The sequence below is a fragment of the Cyphomyrmex costatus genome, unplaced genomic scaffold (genome assembly GCF_001594065.2).
Source record: "Cyphomyrmex costatus isolate MS0001 unplaced genomic scaffold, Ccosl1.0 scaffold182, whole genome shotgun sequence".
Taxonomy (NCBI): domain Eukaryota; kingdom Metazoa; phylum Arthropoda; class Insecta; order Hymenoptera; family Formicidae; genus Cyphomyrmex; species Cyphomyrmex costatus.
The window spans coordinates 210,499-236,271 of NW_017275847.1; the positions used below are offsets into that span (position 1 = coordinate 210,499).

At 33.9% G+C, this 25,773-nt stretch overlaps 1 protein-coding gene across 1 annotated transcript; it reads right to left on the bottom strand.

Annotated features, from left to right (window-relative positions):
- Window positions 1–25,548, bottom strand: Nlg3 (Neuroligin 3). Its single transcript, XM_018537747.1, has 11 exons — window positions 25,500–25,548; window positions 25,208–25,366; window positions 18,657–18,854; window positions 14,578–14,693; window positions 7,527–7,759; window positions 6,758–6,970; window positions 5,428–5,566; window positions 2,517–2,668; window positions 2,309–2,427; window positions 1,477–1,607; window positions 1–1,375 (listed from the first exon to the last, which is right to left on the bottom strand). The coding sequence occupies exons 1-11, from the start codon at window positions 25,546–25,548 to the stop codon at window positions 794–796; spliced, it is 2,091 nt and encodes a 696-aa protein (XP_018393249.1). The 3' UTR covers window positions 1–793.
- Window positions 25,549–25,773: the final 225 nt, after the last annotated feature.

Here is a 25,773-nt window from a genome sequence, read left to right on the forward strand (position 1 = left end):
TATAATACGATAAAACTCTTTTCTTGAGGATGAAGAGTCCTACTTAACGCAGATTTGTCTATTCGTCGAAGACTATGTGATTTTCGGCAGTTGGTCGCAAATTCGAAAGGTAGAAAACGATAACAGTATATGGCGGTGTCACTAACACAGGGGCAGCAACTAGCGAATGGAAGCGACACTGCTTGGCCCAAACGACTGGACCTCGACCTTTTCTAGGTCTACAATAAAGGCCAGCAGTTAACTTCCGGATTCAAGATCCCAGTCACGCCTCTCTCTGGCACTAATACGTACTTTTCACGTAACAATGAAAGTTCTCCATTTACTTTTCATCCTTTATCACTTCCTATCTATCGACAATATCACGCTTCGAAAAACTTTGAAGAATTGTTCCATTTTCCGTCGAGTATCGTTGGATAACATTATTTCTGAAACGATTTTCCGTTTTTGACTTCATACTTTGTCTCTTTTAATCGTCTTGCGGTTTCTTTTGCAAGATTTTGCCACTTCTGACCAAAAACCGTTGACGAGAAACATTCTGAAAAGTTATCTCAGTACGGTTTCCTAATACTCGACAGTTTTTAATCTAAAAGTTTCGGTATTCACTAAAGTATGATTCTCAGCTTCTTTGTGACCTGGCAATGATTGTGTTTCTTTCTCAATGTCCTGATTATGTCCATGATCAGATTGATAATTAGAAAATGATTTCTATTTCAAAGTAATTCCATGACGGTTGTTTTAGGATTCTAATTTCCTCGCGGCCATGTTAGTTCGGTGGCCACGTGGTCTCCTAAAGTCAGACCCTTAATTCCTCCATGATCTGAGGGTGATTGTGTCCCTTCTTCAAGGTTCCAGTGCCAGTCATGGCCAAGCTCTCTTGCTGCAGCTGATTAGGACTGATGATGAGGTTCTGGCCAGGCTTGCCGGGCTTCGTATTCTTCGGTGGCGGGGGCGGCATAGGCACGTGACAGGTATTGTTTTGGAGATCAGCAAACTCCGGCGGCGGTATGTGCTGGATATGATGTCGTTCGGCGGTTTTGGTTTCCAGCTCGCCGCAAATGTTGTTCGGCATTTGACCGTTCTCTTGACGCTTCTTCGAGCAGCCGTGGTGTTGGTGGTTACTCTTGTCGCGTTGATAATACACCCCGGCGAAAATGAGTACATTCAGGATCAGCAAACTACAGCCGATCGCGATTGTCACGCTCAGGGCGGTGGAATACGCCGCGAAGCCATCCTCGGGTAACGCCGTGGAATCCTCAAAAGTAATGTCACTTGGTATAATTGTTGACATATTAGACAAGGATTTCTCGATAGAAGTTACTTCCAACGTAGTCGTTCTCGCAGTTGTTGGTAGCCTCTGAATAAATCTGGGTGGCACCTGAACAATAAAATTCTTCCTGAGCTAATTGCTTCAACTGATTTCAATTTTGATAATTGTATGATTAATTAGCAATTGTTTTTATAATGTCATTGTAATACCTGCTCAGCATCGAGAAGATGATGCGACCTAGGAACGTCATCTGAGCCGGGTTTATGAAGATCGGGCACTAAATTCAACCAAAAAGAAAGGCGATGGGCCCTATAGTGGTTCTTCAATTTCGATTTGAGCTCTATAAAATTAATAAAATATAAACAAGTTTGTTTATTTCATATTATATATTATTATAATAATTTTTATGCCATAAAACATGTATAAAAAACTTAAAATTTTTTATTAAGATCTTATTTTCTAATGATTTTCGGAGTCGCTAAATTTGATATATTTTGGCCAGAATTTAAACATTGAAAAAAATAATATCATTGTTGTAAAACTCGTTTTAGTATAGCTGAGTTTGGACGCAATCGGAAAATGTTGAATTTCAAAGGTAGTAATCTTCAATGAAACAGAATCTATATAGTGTTACAGGATTCATAATTAAAGTTTAGAAGTTAATTTGGAAATAAAAATAAGTACTGCTTGCGTAGTAACTAATGAACTTCAAATAGAGCTAAACTAGAAACTTGATGTTACTTTAAATTAAAAATTCTCTAAAATCGAATTTTATGAAAATCAGAGATTTTTTTTTATGTTTTTATTTTTTCTAATCGCTATATTAACTTCATCATTGAATATCTCTATTAATATTAAAATCGAATAAATTATCGAAATAGCTATATATTAAGTTTCAATTTGATAAGTAGTTTTTAAATTAAAACGTATGTGCCGAAACACAAGATTAAAAAAATGTCAAGAAAATATAAACTTTTTCAATACAACGGGAAGATTTCATGAAAGAATATTTGATTAAAGAGAAACGTTACAAAGACTTACCTATACTAAGATATTTTTTATGGACAGCCTCATAAGCGGTCCAGTCGATATTTTTAAACTTGGTCCTTTCCGGTCTGGAACCAAGAGGTCCAGGATCAGGAGTACCCTCATTCGGATTTCTGATGAAAAAGATCGTTAATAGTAAACCGGTTGGCCTTTTTTTTTACGAAAACATCGCGACGAAAGATGCTTTTTTTCCACAACTTACCCCGTACGTGCAAAGTTTGTCAAATAGAGTATCACACTTTCGGAGAGCGCTATCTCGGCTCTAGTATAGTTCTTCGGCCAATGAGACAAACCTCCAACTAAGGGCGCTCCGAAAAAATATGGCAGCTCCTCCCCATGGATACATCCTGGTCTCTAAAATAATTAACACAATATGTATAGTAAAAATTTAATTTTGTTTCTAATATAAATAGGAGTTAAAGTAAAAATAGGAATTTATTTCTGTTTCTATATGCTGTTATTTTTGTTTTTATCTTTTTTTTCTATGCATATATAATACAATATGATAATAATAATAGTTTAAAAGATTTTGTGCAAAAAGGTATGTTAAATGTTCCTATACTAACTATTTTCATCAGATCCGATTTTTGATATACAATGAAAAATTTTATTGGAATTAGGAAACAAATCAGAAGTGTTGATTATTTTCCAAAATTTGTAAACTGCGGTGTGATTTCTTGTGTTTATCTTCTTTCTTTATTTTTTCTCTTTAAAATGACAGATAGATATAAAAATTAGTTGATTCAGAGTGACTCCGATTTTGGTCTTAATAATTCAATTACGTAATCGAAGCGAAGAGGGAGGGAATTAAAGGATTGGCGGAGTGCGGACCTAACCGTAATATTCAGAAACATTTTTTCGAAGAATCCTTTTTCACGTTCATTTATACGAAAGCACTCGTGGAATTTCTGCAGAAATTATAGGTGCACCTACGATTTCTCATTGAAATTGTAAAAATACCTCAGCCTATTCTGCAAACTTCGAGTTTGTCCGCCATTTTAACAAGCCCGAGTGCAGAGTTTGTGTCCTCAAAAAATTAGAATTATCCACGAGAAATTGCGGAATCGTGTTTCTATCTGTAGCCGACTTTTAAAGCGGTTTTTATGCTCCAATTCGAGATCCAAGAATAAAATACGATCCAATAATAATTATTGAATAACAGAATTGGCGGTTGATGTTAACAATTACAGAATAAACCGTTGGAATGCTTAATGAATAATAACAGTAATCAAATCACGATTAAATTATCGTTCATTAAACAGGAAATAATTACTCTTTTGATTATGATCACGTTTTGATGAATTAACGTGTATCAACATATTATTCTGTTATGACTCATTTTGCAATAACTGATTAGCAATTAGCTGAACGAAACTCCTTTCTCGAAATATTAAATAATACTACAATAAAAATGTTTCAATGTCGAGTTATATATTTCACTTCACAGCACAGGAATATAAAATATCCAGTTAGCGTTATATTCTTGCGAGGCGAACGTTCTACGAATGCAACCGAAACGTTTTTCTGGATGCAGTCGTGCAGACGCAATAAGTTCGTTGCAGCGTTTACGCGCGATCCTTATTCTTCGTTGACTTCATGGAACGAGACGGGAAGGCGAGACGAGAGGGTATGCGTTGAACGTTTAATGCACTTTCATTTTGCTGGTGACGGCAACGGTGATCGCCAGGTCGAGGTGCCAGACGATATTCGTATGCAAAGTGCACCGGGTGTAAGGCATAAAGGTGCTGGTAGAAATGACGGCATGAGGTGAAAAGGAAAAAGTGCGCGGAAGCTGCAGGTGCGAGGTGAACGTGGAATTTCAAATCCTCTCCTTCTCGTCCTCCTCTTTCTCCTTCCGTCGTTCGGGTTTTTTTTTAAATTCCACTTCTTCGCTGTTGTTTTTCGAATTTACGGAGAGATAAATATGAAGGTGATAATTTATTCAGCGAAATTTTATCTTTCGTGAAAAGTCGAAAACAATTTTTAACAAGATTATTTTCTTGTCAAAGACTTAAAAATTTTTTAATTTCCTCGTATCATATTTATATAAACTGAAAAACATTTTTCTTAATTTTAATAATATTTCTTTGAATAGTACTAAGTAAACATATATTTATAGTAAATAAATATTTAGATACTTAATAAAAAAAATGATTAAATCAAATAAATGATTTTTGTAACAAATAGGTATATGTTTACATTTAGCAAATAATTGCTTAGAACTATATTCAAACAAATATTTATTAAATTTATTATTTTTTTCAGTGTGTACTTCAGTATTTACTCGGTGTATTCCATATACATAGATGTATCACAAACTGTTTCTAATGTAAGTGCACCAAAAATATATATCTTGAGACAATATTCCAAAATTCTGCGCAGCGGTAATAACTGATCTCATCGATCCAATTTTCGGATTTCCTTTTACACATCCGTTTCTTGTTAGATACTCGGAAGAGTGGAGTATGTGTGTGTGTGTGTGTGTGTGTGTGTGTGTGGATATTGCTAATATATATATGACATTAATAATCGCGCCACTGAAATTCATTCAAAGTTTGAAACTAGGAACAGGTATAGGAAAAGGGAATGAGGGAGGAAAGGGGCCGTACGTCCCCCATCCCCATCGTAAGTTCTGAAATCAGATATGAGCAAGAGTCGCCGCCATGTTGTCGTATTTCCGGTGAATCCCAACTTCTGTCTCATATATAGCCGTTATAAGTGACTTTAATAAATGAATAATATGAAAAATGGAACAGATTATAGTAGGCATAAATCGAATTTATCTTTACTGTGTTATTTTTTATTAATGTGAATTTTTTAATACACGCTTTTTTAACCGTTTTCTATATTTAAAGTCTATAAAAGTGTGCAAAATTTATTGATTATTATTAAATTTTACAATTTGGAAAATAAATCGAATAATATTAAAAATATAGATTTTGGTAATAATATTAACGTTATTGTATAATATAAAAAATAATCAGATACATTTCTAAATATCTTTTATTTTTTAGAGTTTGTAACATCTAGTATTATTGATTCTTGTAATATCTAGATTCTTCCATTTTTTTTTATTCTAACTTGTGCGATAAAAGTATACTCTGATAGCAAACCTGAGGATAGTCTCCGAATTTTGTTTGATAGTCGAAGACATATAGATAGGAGTTCCTATGGGATTGACTGTGAAGATCCGCGGTTCTCGTTGCCGGAGCGACTGTATTCGCGTCCCCCAAGGCCTCGAGAGTCTCATCTCTGAAAAAGATATATATCTTTTTTGAAGGTTTTTTTTTTTTATAAATATACTTCGTAAATTTCTTCCAAACTTTGAAAATAAAAATTTAAAGATAAATATTAAAATTAAGGTAAAGTAAAACATGAAATCTAAACTGTTATAATTGAAGGAAATTCTGCAAAATTTTAATTTATGTATATATAATTATTTTGATTTTATAATAAAAATAATAAATACAAATTACAATAAATAACGGTCTATATCGAGTTAAATGGATTAATATAGTTCTTAAATTTTTAATATAAATGGGAATATATAAAGTGAGAAATGAAAATGAAAAACTAAAATGTCATACATTTCTGAACTCACAGGTCATATTTATCAATGATTCTTACAGATATTAGCGTCAACGTTTTACAAAATCGATTGTGAATACTGTGTATAACGTCTTATGTAGGACAAACCAAAAGACAACTCAAGTACAAATGAACATAGAAATAACATAAAGCATAACTCCTTTAGACATTCTGTCATTTCAGATTAAAACATAACCATAATTTCGATTGGGAAGGAGTTGCAATTCTATAGATACTGAAACACAAACTACCATAAAAGAAGAATTTCAAAAATGCTACATATTGAGAAACAAAACAATGGTATTAACTCACAAAAAGACACGAACGACCTTGACGAGTCTTATTATTATTTATTAAAACAGAATCTAACACAAACAAATGAATGTCAACCTTAGTGCTCAGAGTTTCCGTTATTATGCTTTTTTGCGTTTTATCATTGTAACATCTGCGTTCAACTCTATCGGAGAACTATATTAAATCCATTTAGCTCGATGTAGACCGTTATTGTAATTTGCACTGCAAAAAAAACGAGCGAAATTTATTAAAAATACTAAGTACAATTAAAATAAAAAAGTATAGGATTTAGATAAAAAGAAAATATTTAAAAATAAAATGTTTTTTTTCAATAAATAAATGTTGGTTCATAATAATTAATAAATATTGAAACAAATAATTGTAGATTGAAGAACTAATAAATGTACTATTAAATAAATATCACAGTTGATTTATTCGTCATCGGTAAAATAAATAATAGCTAAAGATAAACTAAAATAGATATATAACGAAGATAAATTAAAGTAAATAAAGAAGTATCGTTATGAAATTTATTTTTAATTAAATTTCTTTAGAATTTACCTAATATTGACGGGATGTTGCACAGGTCGTTCCCAATCCGTATACTCGTTTATTATAGTTGCTAGGATTTCCGGCTGGTGATACGTGTACGTGTTCCGCACAAATTCCCGTAAAATCTTTGTCCTTCTATCAGCTTCAATCCCATACTGAGCATCGTCGGCGGTTAACGAAAAATACGCTTCTGAACGAACAACACCCACCATCAAATCGTACCTGTGAATTCAAGATTTTTTTTTACCTGGCGGTTAATAGGGATAAAAGAAATTTCACAAAATATTAAGAAGTTTGCGATTTACAAAATATTATCAGATTTATAAACTTCATCTTAAAGTACAAAAAGTTTCCTGCGAAACGAGAAGTTTTTAGTCATGGATTCTGCAAGCTTGTAGAATTGTATTTATGTATAGAAAATTTCAACGCTACGCGCGCATTACCATATATAGTATTTGTCGCTAATAACATATTTATAAAACGTTTAAACTATCTACATTTGAATTCATGAGAGATTCTTAAATACTAGGATCTTCCATTTACACTTTAGACGCTAAGATTTTTTCGATTCTTTACAATCTTGTTTATGCGAGCTTATCATATTTTTCAACAAAGAATGAAAGAGTTATTCTCGATGTTGTAGGATGCGATTTTATCTTTCCTCGTGATATTCCTTCAGAAGTCCGATATTGTGTTTCTCGCGCTATTTATTTTCCCTTGCCTCGATGCTCGATTCCGCTAGTTATAACGATTGAAACAAAAAGAGGAGTTACGATACCTCGACAGTTTCGCGACGACATCCTTTCTCAGAAGGATGTTGTTGAGCGTATTGATCGTGTCGACTTGCAGGGTGTAGTCCTGATCCTCGGGATCGCCAGGATCGATTATAACGCCGTCTATACTGGGGCCAAAAGCTGGCGCAAACTCCAGCCCTTTAACAGGCACCGATACCAATTCACTCAAGGACACATCTCTCAAACACTTTAACAGGGCTTGAGGATCTTCCGCTACCTATGACAGAATAGAATCGACACTTCAGAAGAATCATAACTATTAGAATCCATTAACACATTTTTATATTTAAGCGTATAAAAAAGAGGGATATTAACGTTTTCCAATATTTTTCAATTTTCTCTTACATAGTAAAAATAAGGTAATCAAGTTTTTCACGTTTAAGAGGAAATAACTGCTGCAGTCGTGATTCATAATGTGAATCTGTATAAGAAACTTTTTAATTGTAGATACATTTTTAATACAGATAAAAATACATAGTATTTAATGAGAAGGAAAATCTTCTACTTGATTCATTAAATTTTTTTAAAGATTTCTTGAAAATGAACTGCTATTTTCAGTTTCTGCAAATTTAACTACTATCTTTCCTCAAGCGATTAAAAAAATATAATTTTATAGACTAGATATTGCGAGTAAATAGTAAAATTATATTCCTCATTTAATTTCGAAGAAATTAACAGAATCATAGGTATATTTAATTACAGTAATAAAACGTAATTATATGTAATGTAGATAATAATTAAAAATTACAATCATGAGCAATGTAAAAAAAAATTGAATGATCACCGTTAATAATTTCATCGATATTTTTGTTTTATAGAAAACGAAGCTTCAGATTGGCCATAGTATCTATCTGTCATTACAATTAAGATCGTGACCTGCAGGATATCCTATTAAGTCGTAACATTTAACGCGATTGTGCCGGGTAATTTTATCGGGACGAGAATCGGCAGAATCAGACGCGCTCCTCGTTCGATCGAGAACGATAGTCCCTGTCCACGTACGAACGGGCAATTTGCACACACGCAGGACGTCGCATTTAGTCAGCGGGCGATTCGACATTCGATTGCGGGTAACCACTGTGTCTGCGTTGGGAGCTGGATTTCCAAAGACGATTACAGACGCTAAAGCAATTCATTTGCGTGCGACCCCGAAATTAAAGCGAATCGCTTGGTGAGGCCGGTGGGCTCTCGGTCCAACTCTGGACGCCATTGAATTTAGCTGAGAGACGCACGAAAATCTTGTTTACCTTGACGGCGGTGTGTGCCAGTGCAGGGACGTGGTAGCCTCGTTAAGGTCGCACCCGCCTTGTTCCGGCGGTATATCCTCGCCGGGAAATGCCGCCGGAAAATGTCGACCCTTTCCCAACGCAATCCCGCACATCCCACGCAAAACGCGTCAACTCTGAAATGTCTTTCGCTATGCTCGGATGATTTGCCACATGAGTTATCTTTCGCATTATCCGCAGTTTATCGCATGCGATAAACAGACGAAAAGAACAAATTTCTTTTTTAAATAAGGAAGTATTTGTTGCAAGAACTTGACAAGAATATCGTTTAAGGATATATCGCACATATTTTTTAACAAAACGAAGAAAGTGCAACATGACAAAAACAAAAACAAATGCAATATAAAAATATTATAAATTTTTCTATACTGTATTTGAAAGTAGATACCTAATATAAAAAGTTTAGCGGATATTTAGAACATGGATTAAAAATTATTTCATTATAAGAACTGATATATATTAAATATATTATATATTTAATATATAATATATTTTTGATATATATCAAATTTCCATTTAAGGTAAATATTAAGAAAAAGGAAGCCACCTCCGATTACCTTGACCTTGACATATGTTGTCAAAGTCGTGACCCTGAATGATCCCCATCAGGTTTTAGATAGCGGTCGCTGTCTGTTAAAAAGTTATGAACAAAAAAAGTTTGAAAAATTACATTTTATTTCTACTATACAGCGCGACTTTTCCACGCGAAGCGACTCTCACCTCACTTTCCTCTATGATTTGTGATCACATGCGTATGCGTTCAACAACTCTCGAGTTCAATAGTGCACGAAATTTAAAAACAAATAAAAAGATTGATTAGTCATTCATGTCACATGACTATTATATGTATCGTATATACCACTCCCTTGCTAAGGAGCGCACGACTTTCCACGCGAAGCGAGGAATGGATTGGGTTCGGTTATTTTTAACAAGTCGTGGAGCTCTCCTATAGGAGGGAGGGCGGAACCCACACATACATTTTATAACATAGCAGAAATAAAACGTTATTCTTTAAATTTTTAGATTTTTCACAAAAAAGTTGAAAGAATAATATCTTATTTCTACGTTGTGAAGTGTATGCGTGGATGCAGTGGGTTCCACTCCCCCCCTACGGAGGGGCCTCCACAACTGTTAAAAATAACCTAACCCAACCCATTCCTCGCTTTATGTGGGAAGTCGTGCACCCTGTGGCTGGGGGGTGGTATACATAGAAATATTGCATGAGTGACTAATCATTTTTTGGTGTGAGGTAGCTCTACGTAGAAAGTAGTAAAATCTACTTTAAAGCAGAAAATTTCTGTTTCATCGTACTAGAAAAAAGACATAATTTTTCAAACTTTTTTTGTTCATAACTTTTAAACGGACAGCGACCGCCACCTAAAACCTAGTGATGAAGATAGTCACAACATATGTCAAGGTCAAGGTCATTGGAGGTGGTTCTCCTTTTTTTAATATTTACCTCCACTTGTAATAAATTATAAAATTGTTAAATATAAATATTGATTTTATTGAACTGGTTTATATGTGTACATAAATATTCATTATAATAAAATACAATAGCATAAATTTCAGTCATTTTTTTGTAGAAACTGGTACATTGTTAAGGATGTCACATCACAAAGTTTTAGCAAAAATATAAAAATTTTATAGATTTTTCTATACTTATGTTTATATAAAATTTAAGCAGAATTTCTTATTTATTTGAAAGTTATTTAATTTTCTGGTTTATTTTGTTTCTTATGTAAACTCGCATTTTATAGTACTAGCCTTTTCCTGCGCACGCTACGCGCGCGATTCAGGATTATTGGGGATACACAAACAAATCTGGAAAAGACCAAACTGGTTTGTTAATCCCCCTAAAATTACAACGTAGGTTCTTTCTTTACTTAATTTTTTAAAATATTTAAGCATTTATACATCCTTGAAATTTTTTTCCGGATTTGTCTAATTTATGAGATTATTATTTGTTTTTTCCTTTTTTTCCGTTAGTTTTAATTAACTGTCTTCATTTTAAATTATTGATTTTCGTATTTTTTTTTTATTTTTTTATTTTTCCCCGCTTCTTGAAATAGTCATGAAGATGATACTTTTCGTCTTCTTTTAATCTTATTCAGTTGTTCTTCGTTTTTTTTTTATATTTTTCATTCGTATTTTTTCGAAAAAATCATTAATTTAGTAAAATGAATTCTCAAGCAATCGATACGAACTCGAAAAATAATCACTTGGGGATGTTACAATCTTTTTTTGTGTGTAACTTTTTTTTGGAGGGTGGACAAACGTGGACAAACAGTGGACAAACGAATGCAATAATGATTTTACCAATATTCGCATTTAGGGGTGCCAACTTCATAAAGCAGCTCTGTAAAGTTGGAATCTGTAATATTGGTAATATCATTATTACATTTGTTTGTCCACTGTTTGTCCATGTTTGTCCACCCATTAATGCAAGTTATGCATAAAAAAAAATTGTAACACCCCCCCAAGTGATTATTTTACATTATTACGAAAAATATAATGAAAATAGGGTGGACAAATGAAAATAATGGGTGGACAATCACGTGCGCGTTGTGGACAAACGATACCCGTACATAATTATGAAAAATTATCACTTGGGGATATTACAATTTTTTTTTGTGTATAACCTTTTTTTGCGGGGTGGAGCAAAGAAAATAACGGGCGGACAAACGAATGCAATAATGATATTACCAATATTCGCATTTAGGGGTGCCAACTTCACAGAGCGCTACGCGCGCGATTCTTTTTTTTTTTGAACGACCATATAATTTTCTCTTACAAAATTTACACCAAAGCATAGTCGATTAAGCTTTAAATTATAATTACATTTCTTTGCGTCTTATTAAATTCGTCATATTCGGAAAATTTTATTCATTTCCCCAACATTTCCGTCTGCCATATTGAATTAAAAAATTTGGGACACGGAATCAAAATCAGCGTTCGCGGTAATCCCCATTTACCTAATTTCGCTGAAAATTTTAAATTTTTATGTATTTCGCAACACTTTCGTCCGCCATTTTGGATTAACCATTTGGAATTTCCTAATTTTGATCACAGATTCGAAATCAGCGTCCGCGTAAGCCCCCTTAATCCAAGTTTCGCCGAAATAGGAAAACCTTTAAGATTTTCGCATCTTTTCCGTCCGCCATATTGGATAAGTCTTTTTTAATTATCATAATTTTTACCATGTTTTTAAAAGAGCGTCCCCGAAAATTCCTTGTTACCAAAATTCACCATTTTCGGATTACTTTAACTGCCTCAACGAATAGAGGCTTCAAAAAAACGTCTACACGCCTTTTTTAAGATATGATGATTGCAAATTTAATCAGCATACGCAAATTAAATCAGCTTTTTTATATGTACTATAATAATACTCTAACAAATAGTGCAAAAGTTTATTTGAATTTGCTTCATTTAAAAATTATTTATCTATAAAATTTCAAATGAATATGATTATTTAACTATTATAAGCCAGATTATTTGTTATTTTATCTTTTGCAGCTTCACAGGGCATATGTATTTATGGTCAAGTTTTTGACTAATATATGACTTTAATTGGATGATATTTTTAGCTGATTGTGTAACCCGAACATCTTGAAAGATGAATCACTTAATTTGTTTAATAGACATTTAGAAAATAGACGTAATTGCAAGAGAGAGAGAGAGAGAGATGGTGTGTGTGTATTTTAATATCGAAAGAACAATTTGCACAAAAAAGAATTGAATAAAATTCGAGACTTTTTTCCTTTCTTTGTTTTTTTCTACATAATATCTATTGAAGCTTTGGATCATTAATCCAAAAATATGGTTTATCAAGCCTAAACGCTTCCGATTTGCGGTTCGCGATTAAAAGTAACGATTAAACGAGGATTACGTCAATTGTTTCTCGATGTTTCCAAAGCATTCTCTGGAAAAATGGCGGCGTGCAAAATGGAAATTGAGATGGGAATTATATTATGCCGCTCGGATCGGCGCACTTGTAGCGGGAATCAATTTTATTTCCACTCCCGCCTTCGTCCACATCGTCCACACACCCGAAATATCCACAGGGGAAAGTTCGAATTGGGAAAACACTGTTGGAACCGAGATATCGTTTATTGCGTTATTTTTGATGGACGAGAAAACGCGACGGGCTTGTAGATATCGAGACTCTCCGACCCGATCGGGAATATCGTCGCCGGAATTTACAGCGCTGCGTATCAATTTCAATAAAGGATACGTCACGGCGGCTTTGCGGTTATAAAGTGAACCAAGTACGTAATTCACCTTTAATAAAATAACCGTCAACCGAGGACAACATATTTTCCATAGCTCGTAGTGCAAGAGAATATCCAGAGAGAAAAAGGGAAGAATGGGAAAAAGACAACAAAAGCTGGATAGCAATGGCGAATCTGTGCAATAATGATATGGTAGTATTTTTTATTGAAATTTGAGATATATGTACAGTTATAATTTCATTTAATGTTATTTCTCATAAAATCGATATATGAAACGTTATATTCGAACAATCAAGAAATTTCTAACTGATAGAATAGTTGTCACAGCTGGACTATATACATATGTATATTATAGCTGTGCGCGTACCAAATTTGCATCGCCCAGTCTGCAATTTGCGAAATTTAACGTCCCTTTTATTGAAAGTGCGCGCGCAGTCGCCTATTTGGGCCGATGTCTCGAGTGTATATTAGCTTAATTGAAACGCACCGTTAATATAATTGGTATTGCGTAATTAATGCTGTAAAAACACCGGGTACGCGAGTATATTCGCATTTGATATTTTAATTTATGCCCGCCCGCTTTTACGCGGTCGTTTCGTCGCCAACGATCGGAATTATCGCGAATTATGCGAGCTCGAAAACGAGCGAATAAGAATTAACGCCGAGAGGCTGTCGACATGATGAAATATAACAAGTACACTGTATTCTGTCGATCGGTCTCATCCTGTAAACTGAAATCAACGAAATGTGTTTAACAAAATTAACGCTGGATTCGTCACGTTCAATACACGTAAAGTTAAATCTGTTCGAAGCTTTTGAATTTTTCAAATTTTTTTTAGTATCCTTAAAAGATTTGCTGCTTAAATTTTGTCCAAAAAAGCTTATATTTTTATTCCATAAAAACTAATTTTAACTGCTCTATGGTTAAGAATGTATTACACATAATTTTTAATGAAATAAAAAGATTATGAAAAATTACAGATTTTTCTGTATTATAGTATGTATATTTGAGTAGTAATATTATTAAGTAATATTACTTTTGAAAGTAAAAATTTGACGGTGGTTGAGAGATTCGCCTGGTTAATAAATTGTTTCAATAAGAAGTAAACATGGTTTTAAAAAATAATTAAGTAAAGTGAAAATGATAATTAAAGTAAAATGAAAAAAAATTCACTTATAAACTATAAAATTAAGTTGTTAAATATTGACCTTATTGAATTGTTTTATATGTATGTAACGTTCATTTTTATACGGAAATATATAATATTTTCAATTCTATATAGTCTCTTTACAGAGATTGTAGTACATATGTATTATACATATATCTGATGCATTCTTGAACACACACATGTGCAATATGCGTTGATCTAAATTCCTGTGTCGCTAAATTCTACGTTGATAGATGCTTTTGAGAAGAAAGTTCCATATATGGGTGGTAGAAGGGTTAATGAAATTATAGGCTGACGCGCAGGATAATTTCGGCGCGATCAGAGGGACATGTTTGCTGGTATACTCACCGACGAACAATTTAGGTGTTTGGCGACCTGCATGGCGTAATTGGCGGCGCCTCTCACTAACGCCCACGGTGAAAGCGCGCTGCCCGACATCAGAACGCCCCGATGAAACAGCAGACCTGCAATTGAGCCATCGATGTCACATACAGTGCGTTTCGCAAGGTTTGTTAGAAACCTCGAATGTAAAAAAGTAATTCATTATTCTTATTAATAATAATAAATAAATGAGGGCCTTATTAAGACGATATATTAACATTTTTTAACATCTTGCGCTTGGTACAGAAATGTAAAAATAGAGGTATAATTATATAATTATTAACAACACTTTGTGTAAGATCTTTAGTTGTTAAATATTTCCCGTCTGTTATTGTTCCGTACAATTCTAGCAACGTTGCAATCTTTATGTTCTTTCTACGCTAGGAAATGTTCCCGGAAATGTTCTGCATCGTAAAAATTCTATATCTTAGAATCGCTGCGCGATTCAAGATGCGATTCCGGAATCCATACGACGCGTGGAATCTTCGTGTCGCACTTTTCGAAAGGGCCTGGCCTTATCTCGGAATTTACAAATCGTATCTCGTAATACAAAAATGTTTGTTCGCGTAGAAAGAGATTATATATCGCGACGCAGAATTGAATTTCGAGATGATTTCGGGGTCGATTCCCTTCGCGAACGGAACTACGATATTACCTGAGTAAACGAAATACAATCCGAGTTTCAATGCATAGTAACGAATACTCATCTCGACCGCTCGATAGATTTATTTCCAATCAACGACTTCCATTACGAGGTTATCAGTGATTTCCGCTCTAAAGATGAGGGGTACAATTCGCCGAACGTAGCCATATACAAGATGTCTAAACTAGAAAGATGAATGTGCTGAGGTATTGAAAAATACCTCATCGAAGACTTTTTATAGAGAAAATTTCAGTTAAAATCTGTCTTGTATCAGCATACAAGCACACACAATTATAAAAATTGCTTTATTATTATTATCTTCATTTTTACCAGTTACATCATCGTTTCTATATTATTATAATATTACGTAAAGGGAAAAGTTAACAATTAAGTAAATGAATTCTTATTTATTTTCCGAGAGAGTGTTGAAACATCTCTCTATTTTATTAATAATTTTTATTTTTTGTACGGAAAAAACAGAGGAAAATAAAATATTGGAAGGTTCTTGCTCGGTCGTAATAATAAAATGTAGTATCTACAACACAAAGAGTCGAGTAGAAGCTTATTAGTCATTAATTTTTTCGTCGCAAAATTGGGCATTACATAAAACATGAATAGGCAAGAGATTGCACGGTTTGTAGCGCGAAGAAAATTAAGGCGGTAGGACGAACACGGTGTTACATAGTTTCGTCGGTTAGTTCGTCTATTATTTAATACAGAAGACCGGGATAAGTCGCTTAATCCCAATTTTGTAAGTCGTTAATCTTGATATCTCTAGGAGATGAGAGATTCCATGAAAGATACTACATATATACGTATCAGATCTCAACGTACACAGTGTTAATTAAAAAGTATAAAAACACTTCTTTATTATTTATAATTAATTAATTATAACAGACAGCTTTTATTTCAATTACTTCTACAATATTATTATATTATTTCATTAATTAATGATATACCTATTACGTTATGCCTATCATTCTCAATATTAATGTATTACTAAATTTTTCATTTACTTATTCTTAATTATATAATGAAATGTTATTAATTTTTTACACGCAGTATGAAAAAGGTTTAAGGCTTTATTTTCAATTTATTGCGTAGTAATATTATAATCTTTATAAAATACTTTGTATCGTGTAAGAAAGGTTTGTGTGTGTGTGTACGTGTTTAATATTTAATAAATTTCCTCATATTCTCGTAATATTTGCGTATTCAAGCAAGCGAAAATAAAATAAAAAGTGACGTCTTTCCATGTATAGCTTAGTCAGTCAATCATCTTGATATTCGATGAAATATGTCTTAGAGAGATGTTATCCCGATACATGTCGACCGATCTGATTCGCTCTTATTCATTTAGTGAAGGAGATACCAAGGTAAACTCTGAATATCCTGGCGGCATCCTCGACGTATTTCCGACATTACAGAATCAAGATGGCCTCGTTCTTCCGATATCCGTCGTCGTCGAGAGAACGACACCGAACGATAAGATGGTGTCGAAGCTCGCGACATTAAAGGACTATTAAAGGTTTATCGCTGACTCAAATTCCGTTGCGTTACTTGGATTTAATGGTAGGTCTCTATAATACCTAAGGATTAATTAATTCCTTCGAGAGAACAAGATCCCAGAAGCCCAGCGTTCGACAAATTAAAGCTGTAGGATCAAAGGAAAGGAAGAACTGAAATCCGAATATTGAGATTTAAAGAGAAAAAAAAAAGAAGAACTAGATTCATAAGGATAGGAAAATCAAGAAAGTTAAGATGCAGGATTGAAGCAATCGAGAAATTGAAAAATCGTGAGATTTTAGGATTTGAAGAAGTTAAGGTTCCCAAAGATTCAAGCATATAAATTATTCAAGACAAAATCAAAGAAGACGGGAAACTATATATGGAAAATAGAAAATTTCGGAATTTGTTAAAATCGGGATACAAGATATGAAGAAATGAGATGCACATATTTAACGAAAGCAAACAAAAAAAAATGGATAATAAAAATCTAGATTAATTACGGAAATAAGAAACAAAAATAAAAAAATTTTTTAAACAAGATAATTATTTAAAAAATTTAATTATTTCAAATTCCGCGTAGAATATTAAAATACCATAGATTTAAATTCAATAACACTAAAATTAAAAATTAAAAAAATTTTTTAGAAAAATTTATAGATATATGATCTAACACAGTGAGAGAGAATTTAAACTTTATTATTCTTTATTATTTATCGCCGAATCGCGGTCAGTTTTTGCGCAGGAAAATAGCAGCTCGTAAGGAAGAGATATGATATAATTTTTTAGCTGGATATCGCTATTATTCTTCGTCGTATTCTTCGACGAGTCACGTAATACTAGCTCGAGTTTATCAGTTCAAGAAGGCAAAAAACAGAGTATTGCAATCTGTTTCGGAACCGCAAAGCTTATCGTCGGAGGACCTTCTGGATAATAATTCACTACAGCTGTGAGTTGTCAATGGTGGTGGGGCCAGCTGATTCCTCCATAATTTATGGCATCTGGTAAACCACCCCATTATTCCTAGCTTCTCCGTATCATTGTCTTGCTCTTCGACCTCTACCCCTCCTGCGCTCTACCGTTTCTACGTGACATTATCTGTTTCCTTGCGACACAAGAGAAACAGCTTTCTATGTGTTGATCCAAGACAATAAACTGTTACAAGAACATTTCAGTACAAGTATCCAAGATCGAACTTTCAAAAATACATTTTACTCTTTCCAAATAAAATTATACGATATTCAGTTACATGATATCTCGCAGAACACCAGTTATCAATAGTACACCAATATTTTAATTTTTTACTCAACAATTGTGTAGAAAATTATATACAACATTGATGTGTGTGTATAATGTTACTATTAGTTTGTCTTTTTGTGAAATGCATATAAGACGTGTTTCACACATACTACGTAGATTAGTTGCATTTTCTATAAATGTAATCGGTTAATTTTGAGTCAATTTTTGTTTACCAAAAATTTTTGCAATTTATCTTATAGGTATTATTTTATGCTTTTTCACACACATTTTGATAATTATTCATGTATCGTAAAAAGAAGCGCTTCTGCAATAACACGAATTGAAGATGTATAATTGTCACATTTCGACAAGTATTGTACTGAAAATCTATGGTCCTCTTGGCGGAGATTGATTATTATACTGTCGACAGTGTTACTTTCTTGTAATACTCTTCTCTCTAAAAAAAATCATTAGATTTGGCCTTCTTTTGTCAGAGATTTCTTTTTAAAGCCTGAGAAAATTCAACGATTTATCAAAACTTAGAGCACGCGGTTAACCGGAGATTTTTCTGCTAAAGTCAGAGAATCGTTTAAAAAACCTGAATCTTTGACCGAAAACTAGATAGTTCGCTACAAATATGAGCTGAAACGTGACTCACCATCAGGAACCGCGTGGCTGGTCATCAGGAAGTTGACGCAGGCGGCACCGGTACCGTGTCCTACTAGCGTGACGTTTTTGGGATCGCCCCCAAAATAAGCGATATTCTCCTGTACCCAGTGTAACGCTGCGATCTGGTCCATCAGACCGTAATTCGCTGGCGAGCGTAAGTGCGAGTCTGTGTTGGCGTTTAGAAAGCCTGCAATCAAAACAAGTACCGCTTATAGTTAGTGCAATGCTCCCGGTGTCCATTATCGACGGTTACGGCTAGTATAACATCGCCGTGATCACACCGGAATTACCGTCGATGGGCTTAACTTGGATCGTCGCATGTCGCGGACCATTACATGATAGATGAGATAAACGCGTGAGAATGAAATTGGGATTAGTCATGTCCGAATGGGAAAAATGAGAGAAAAAGGGAAATATAGAGAGATGTAATTTCAGTCATTAATTATTTCTATATTTAGAGATATATATATTTGTGTTTAATCGCGTTTATAGTAAATCTATGATAGATACATGCGTGTACAAGTATTAATTGTAATAAATAGTCGATAGTTTTATAAATGACTGATTATGTAAGAAAACTTTTTCGAATCTTAAAAATTATTAGCAATTTATTTTGATTTATGTTGATTAATAATATTAATTAATAATATTTTTTGAAAAACAAATTTCAATTTATTTCTATTCCTTAACAAATAATGGATGTTTTTCGTAGAACTTTTTTTTGTGATTGAATTATAATATTAGATTGTTGTGCTAAGATTAATTTACATACATTCTGTGTGAAGTATTAATTGAATTTTGCATCTGTTATGTGAATTATTTGGTCTACTAGAAACCTCGACGAGCGCAACCCTCCCGCGTGAAAGAGCTAAATGGTTAGGGGATATAGAGATTGGCTCTGGCGAGCAGCGGGTATGATTTAGTATCCAGACGCGTATCACGTCCTACTTTGTGTATCGTTTCGCTGAGCGAGATATCGCTATCAATTGGCGGAGTCGAGGTGATATTTATGACGGCCGGATGGCGCCATTGGCGACAGTCTTACCCGATTTGTCGGGTTCAGCATTGTCATGATATGCAAACCGTTTCGACTTTGTCCTTGTCGAAATACATTCGTCAATAGACCGACTTTACTCTTTCCCTTCCGTTTCCGTCAAATAAATCTGGATTCGTAAATCTGCCAGCCGTCCAGGCTTGTACATATTTATTCTCGTATTTGTTCCATCGGGGTTTCGTATAGTCCTACCTTACGGTTGAATACTGAAATAGTACTAATTTTGCGATACGAAGAAATTTCGACACTATGCGCTCTTTTAATACGTAACGATCAGATGATTACAGTTGAGTGCTTTTCATTATATTGTACGATAATTATGAACTATTTTCTTCCTCTAGATCCAATTATAGAACTATAGGAACAATTTGATATACTGGAATCATAGATTTTAATATTCCCATATTAAACGACTGATATTACTATACTATTTAATAAAAAATAGATATATTTCTCTCTCTCTTTTGGCGACAATTATTCTTTAATTGTTGAATTAATAATTTAAACGAAATCAGGAATTATCAACGGTGTCAGCTAGCCATGTAGTTAATTAGTTCCAATCTCTTTTAATACAGATAGAAGAGAAAATTAGATTAGCGCTAATTGAATCAGGCCCGACCCTTCAGGGGCTTTTCACCTTTTCCTTCCTTTCATTCGATCGAATTAAATCACGAGCGACGATTGTTGTTGCTGGCAAGTTCGGACGTGATAATTCACCACTGCAATGAGACCTTGTCTCTGGTCGGTATATTTCCTTTGCAGTTGTCATACGAAACGCCGCGCCATTAAATTATCCATCATATTTACCCGTCGACATACTGGAGATTGTTCTTCGCGGAGCTAAGAGGATTATTCCCATTATGAGCCGCGTGTATATACTTGCCGGTGCGCATTAACTTTAGAGTACTCGATGCCTTAACAAGGGAGGCGTTACTGTCGCCAGGATCTAGGTCAACGATGTTGCGCCGACAGGCCGACTGTTTCTCACTGGTTTTACCAAATCGATAATTTGGAAACCTATGCTGAGTGGAAAAACGCCCAACTTTCGCCTTTCTATAAATTTCCTTATAAAAGTACCTATGTAGGATCACGTGTAGGATTTTAAGTAAGATTAAATTAGTTTAGGTTCCATCTAATTATTGAATAATTGCATATGGAGATATTTACTCTTTTTTGGTGTTTTCTTTTTATTTTGGATTCTTTTGGATTGCTAATGGTTTCTTTCTCTCTCTCTCTCTCTCTCTCTCTCTCTTAAATTCTCTGTACGTCTGCTAATATATATAGGATTCATTGTTATTTTAAAGAACTTCTCTATATTTTTACAAACAAAATTGCGCTACTAGTATATTAAAAAAGTCTTTTCATAAATAAAAAATAGTAGTTTTTCTGATAAATTCCTCCATAGGTTTTTTACAAATTGTATCAATTTATTTTAATAATTTTCGAATTAAAAAATAAAATAGAATAAATATCCATTTTAAATATTGTCGGGATTGCTACTTTGGGAGTTGATGACTTAGAGACGAACAGACATGTTAAATAAGAGCACATTTTAATTTTAATCTTTAATTTAATTTTATTTTATTTTTCAAGATCAGATTTCATAGTATCGGTTTTCGTCATCCGCAACCAATCGAATCCAATTAATTCTAAATAATATTTTTCACGTTAACCTGGTACCACATTAATGATCACCTGGAATATTTTACATTCCAATTAAAATCACGATTGTTAACAATAACGTAAGTTATCGATTGTTTTCTGATTTATTAGTATTTGAAAATATTATGGATATGTGAATTTATAACAATAATTTTCTAGAAATCAAATAAAATTAAACAGAATAAGCACATTAAGTAGTTTATTATGAAGATATTTGTAAAAAATAAATTAAGATTTTATTTATAATATAATGCTTTTTTTTTTCAAATGTATATTTTTGATGGAATTGCACTTTTAAAGGTTAGTAATAACAGTTATTAAAAAAGAAATCTGTTAGATAATATCTACACAAAATAATATTTTATTTGTTTTCACACTTTTTCACCGCAAGGAGGTATAAAATGTTTCAGGAAACTATTTCGGAGTTATATATACATTGTTTATGATATACGATTATTGTCTACAAATTTTTTACATCAGAGAATATTCTTCCGTATCTTTTACTTCTCCTTATCTTTCTTTAGGCTTTTTGTCTCTTAAAGTTTTATATAGGAGATTGAATTCTCACCGCTTGTTGTATCTACCTCCTAAAACTTTTATTCAATAGGACATTAGTGACGCAATCTGATATCGATCGGATTGTTGAGATTGTGATTTTCGTACTTCAAGTCTCTCTTTGGATTTTTGTGACGTTGAATTCCTGTAGGATTAGAATCTTCTGAGACTTTTGTGTAATGGGACATTTGCATCATCCCGTTCAATCTTTTCCATCTTATGGCTGGTGGCGTCTCTTCTATGCTTCCAGCCCTCGAGCCATGTCTGGTCCGATCCAATAACGATTCTTCGCGCTTTACGTCGAAAAGAGGGGAAAAAACGCACAAAGCTCTTTCGCGTGCGCTCATACGCAGCAGAGAGGTGCGAGAACATGAAAGCGGAATAGAAATAAAGCACCGGTCATGTCCCATTTGATATTCAACCTCCGGCGTATCTGTCGCGTTGCGCTTCCGCGTCTCCTATTCTTCTCGTTACAATGGAACTGCTGAACGCTATTCGTTGATTTAAATTTTCCGGTACACGCTGGTATACACGCGCGCGGGTGGAAGGGAATAGGACTCGGTGTATCGCCAGCGCGGTGCTCACAAAGCATCGCATCATTTTTCGAAACGAAGAAAAATGAAAAAAAAAAAAAAAGAACGGAGTTGTACGAGGAAAAAAACTACTGCCGCGTTGCGGGGTGGAATTTCCTAGGCGTTGCCATTTTATCCCGATCCCCTCTACGGTTATTTTCTCGCGGTTTTTTTTGTTTTTCATTTCACTATCGACAGTATCAAGTTCCAAAATAGATTTACTATTTGCTGTCTTCGTGTATCATTTTTCGAATTTATTTTCATGAGAAATACCCTTTTAATGTTACTCTTCTCTTTATGTTTTTGCACACTTTTCTTAATACATAAATAACTAGTTGTTTAGTGTCTGATAGTATCTTACAAGAACAGTGATTAATTAATAATTGAAAAAAAAAATCTGTTAAAGTTCCTGTTTAAATATACTCACCACTATTAATAATTTAATATCAAGTTCAAATCTAAAGCATGTCGGTTTCTCAGATCTTTAAATTTTTTACTTTGCTTGAATTTTTAGTTTCATGATTTCTAATTTTCCTTTGTTGAAATCTTAAGTCGAGGTGATTTTGAAATACCCTGCAACGAAGGTGATGGACGAGAACAGCGGAGTTTGCTGTCGCCTCGACGAGCAGGATGAGTGAGTGAGTGAGTGAGTGAGTGAGAGAGAGAGAGAGAGAGGGGGGGGGAGGAGAAGGATGGAGAGAAAGGGTGGAGTCAAGAATTTAGTTTGGTGAAACGGAAGACCTGGCCGTAATGAGTTTCCTATTAGATTTGGTTGCTCGGGTTGCCAGGCAACAACCTGGGTCGCCGGAACTTGCAATCCCAGTGGCATTCGCGGCCAAGTTCTCACCACCGCTTCTTCATGTTCTTCTACTTTTTCTATGGTTTCTTACTCGCTGATGAGCGAACGTCGCATGTCAAACGTCACAAAGTAACAAATTCTGTTTAATGGTGCCTTGGCGTAATGCGCGGAATCGTGGCAGTTTGCATCTTGAACAGACGAGTGTTTTGAACTAATTGACCGGTTTCAAGGATTGGTTTCTCCAACATCGACTTTGGTTGGTCAGCCCTTTCGCAATCATAGTCTCTATAGTCTGAACGTTGTGGATAGAGTAGGAAAATTGAGTAAACACACTTAGCGTTAAGTGACGTTGGTGTAACTGGCTCTAAATAGCTAATGAGCTACGGTCGACTGGTTCGTTCCAAACCTTAACTGCTGCAAGGTAATGTTTCACACCATTAAGCGAGTAGCTAACATATGTGATTTATCTGAGTTCTAAACAGTTTGCAAAAGTTATATCTGACTCAGCAATCGAGATTAATTATTGAGGTTTAACGCAGAAAAAAACGTATAGAATACATATAGAAACTAAGAAATGTGAAACGTATATAAAAAATTGAAGAGATTCACAGCGTATACACGGGTTTTATCTAACTTTTGGAAATCATCCACTGTGGATACATAAAGAATTTGGATCTAAATTATGGATCAATCCGTAAATTAAAGCTTAATAATTTTTAAAGAATTTATAAAGGGAAGATATCCCCCCAAAAATAGTATACACATAGATTTTACGTACTAACAAAACATATTTTAGTACTTATCCCCAATTTTGATGTGATTTTTTATGTTAATTTTATTTTTATTTGTATTATGCTTGATACACAAATGTTTAATATATGATTACTCCCTTTGTATAATATCTTTTATTCTATCGTTTCAAACAACTATATATATTTTGTAATTTTTACTGCTGATAAAACATAGTGTACAGTTTAAATGTTCCGTATTGTTAAATTTGTTCTACACATACGCACATACGTATATACGTGCGTGCGTGCGCAAGTGTACATAATATATATATGATATATACACAAAAATTAATTTTTTTAACAATTTACATTAACATTATTCGTTATTGGTATAATTAACTTCTTTTAATTATATTTATCTTCCACTAATTTATAGACAAATGGCATGATGCAATGTTCAAGTATTCGTGAGAAATTTGCATCAAAGAAATTTGCAACAAAGTTCTCGTGTGCCTTCTGCACTGATTGATATAGAAAACAAGCGTTGTGCAGCAAGTAAGGAATTTTTTTATTTATTATATGACCTCTTTTTTGCTTCATTTGATTGTTTGAATCATTTAACGTTAATCGAACAGAAGAAATCGTTTTTTTTCCGATACGCAATAAGGCGCAAGAGAAACTTTGTTGCAAATTCCTCGCGAATACTTGAATATTGAGTTATATCATTTGCCTATGAATTAATTGGAGTTAAGTATATTTAAACTTAGGTAAAACCTGTGTGTACACTACTGTCTTTCTCTTGTTAGAAATAAGAAATTTTATAAAATGAATCGCGATATAAAGAATAAAGACTCGAAGAAAACTAATGCTTAGACATAATAGTTTAATAATTAATCGATCCCGGAGTTAAAATTTATTATCCAAAAGTTCAAGAAAATAGGAAACAGTTTTAAGAATTCAAAATGAACACGTGCCTACAACTTAGGAATGAAATTTCCAATTCCAAACGTCTACTTACATCCAAGGATAGACGAAGACACAGGAATTCTCGAACACCCAAGATTTCCAGGTCCAAAAACGCAGAAGATTTGGTTCTCCAGGATTCCAAGAATGGAGAGGGATCTAGGTGTCACTGAATTGGGATCGAAGGCATCTGTCATGACTTACCCAGAATACCGAGTCTATAGTTGATGGTGACGACGACGACTCCTCCGTAACTTGACAGGACGCTGCCGTCGTAAGGATTTCCACTGCTCCATTCGTAGCTCTCGCCATGCACGAACACAATCACAGGATACCTTCTGCCACCACCGTCCCTCGCGCCAGCTGTAATCAATAAAATTATCTTGTGATCGATCGACAGTCTCGACACCTGATAGTTTACATCTCGCGGCCTTAAAAGGTCATTTTTCAGTCTTTTAAGGTTTTACAAAGTTTTGACAGTTGGATAAAGAATTACCATGTCCTGAAGAAATGCAAACTTTACGTATCAGCAATCGAACGGTCATGTTCTTTAGTTATAAATTATTGCGTGTTTGAAAATGCGCAATTTGCATAAATAGACATATCCAATGATAAAAACAGAATATATTTGAAAAATTTAAATACGTAGGAAAGAATTATGATTCTGTTTGAATTCCAACAACAAATGAATACAAATGATACACGATAAATCAATAACATTGATCGACAAAATTTAATTTATTAAATTGATATGATGGATATTTTGTACC

Coding starts and splice junctions, on each gene's coding strand:
- Nlg3 (XM_018537747.1), bottom strand. CDS start 25,548: ATGACCGTTCGATTGCTGATACGTAAAGTTTGCATTTCTTCAGGACAT. Junction 2,428..2,516: donor ACAAACTTTGCACGTACGGG/GTAAGTTGTGGA, acceptor CTTTTTCATCAG/AAATCCGAATGAGGGTACTC. Junction 1,608..2,308: donor TAAAAAATATCTTAGTATAG/GTAAGTCTTTGT, acceptor TTAATTTTATAG/AGCTCAAATCGAAATTGAAG.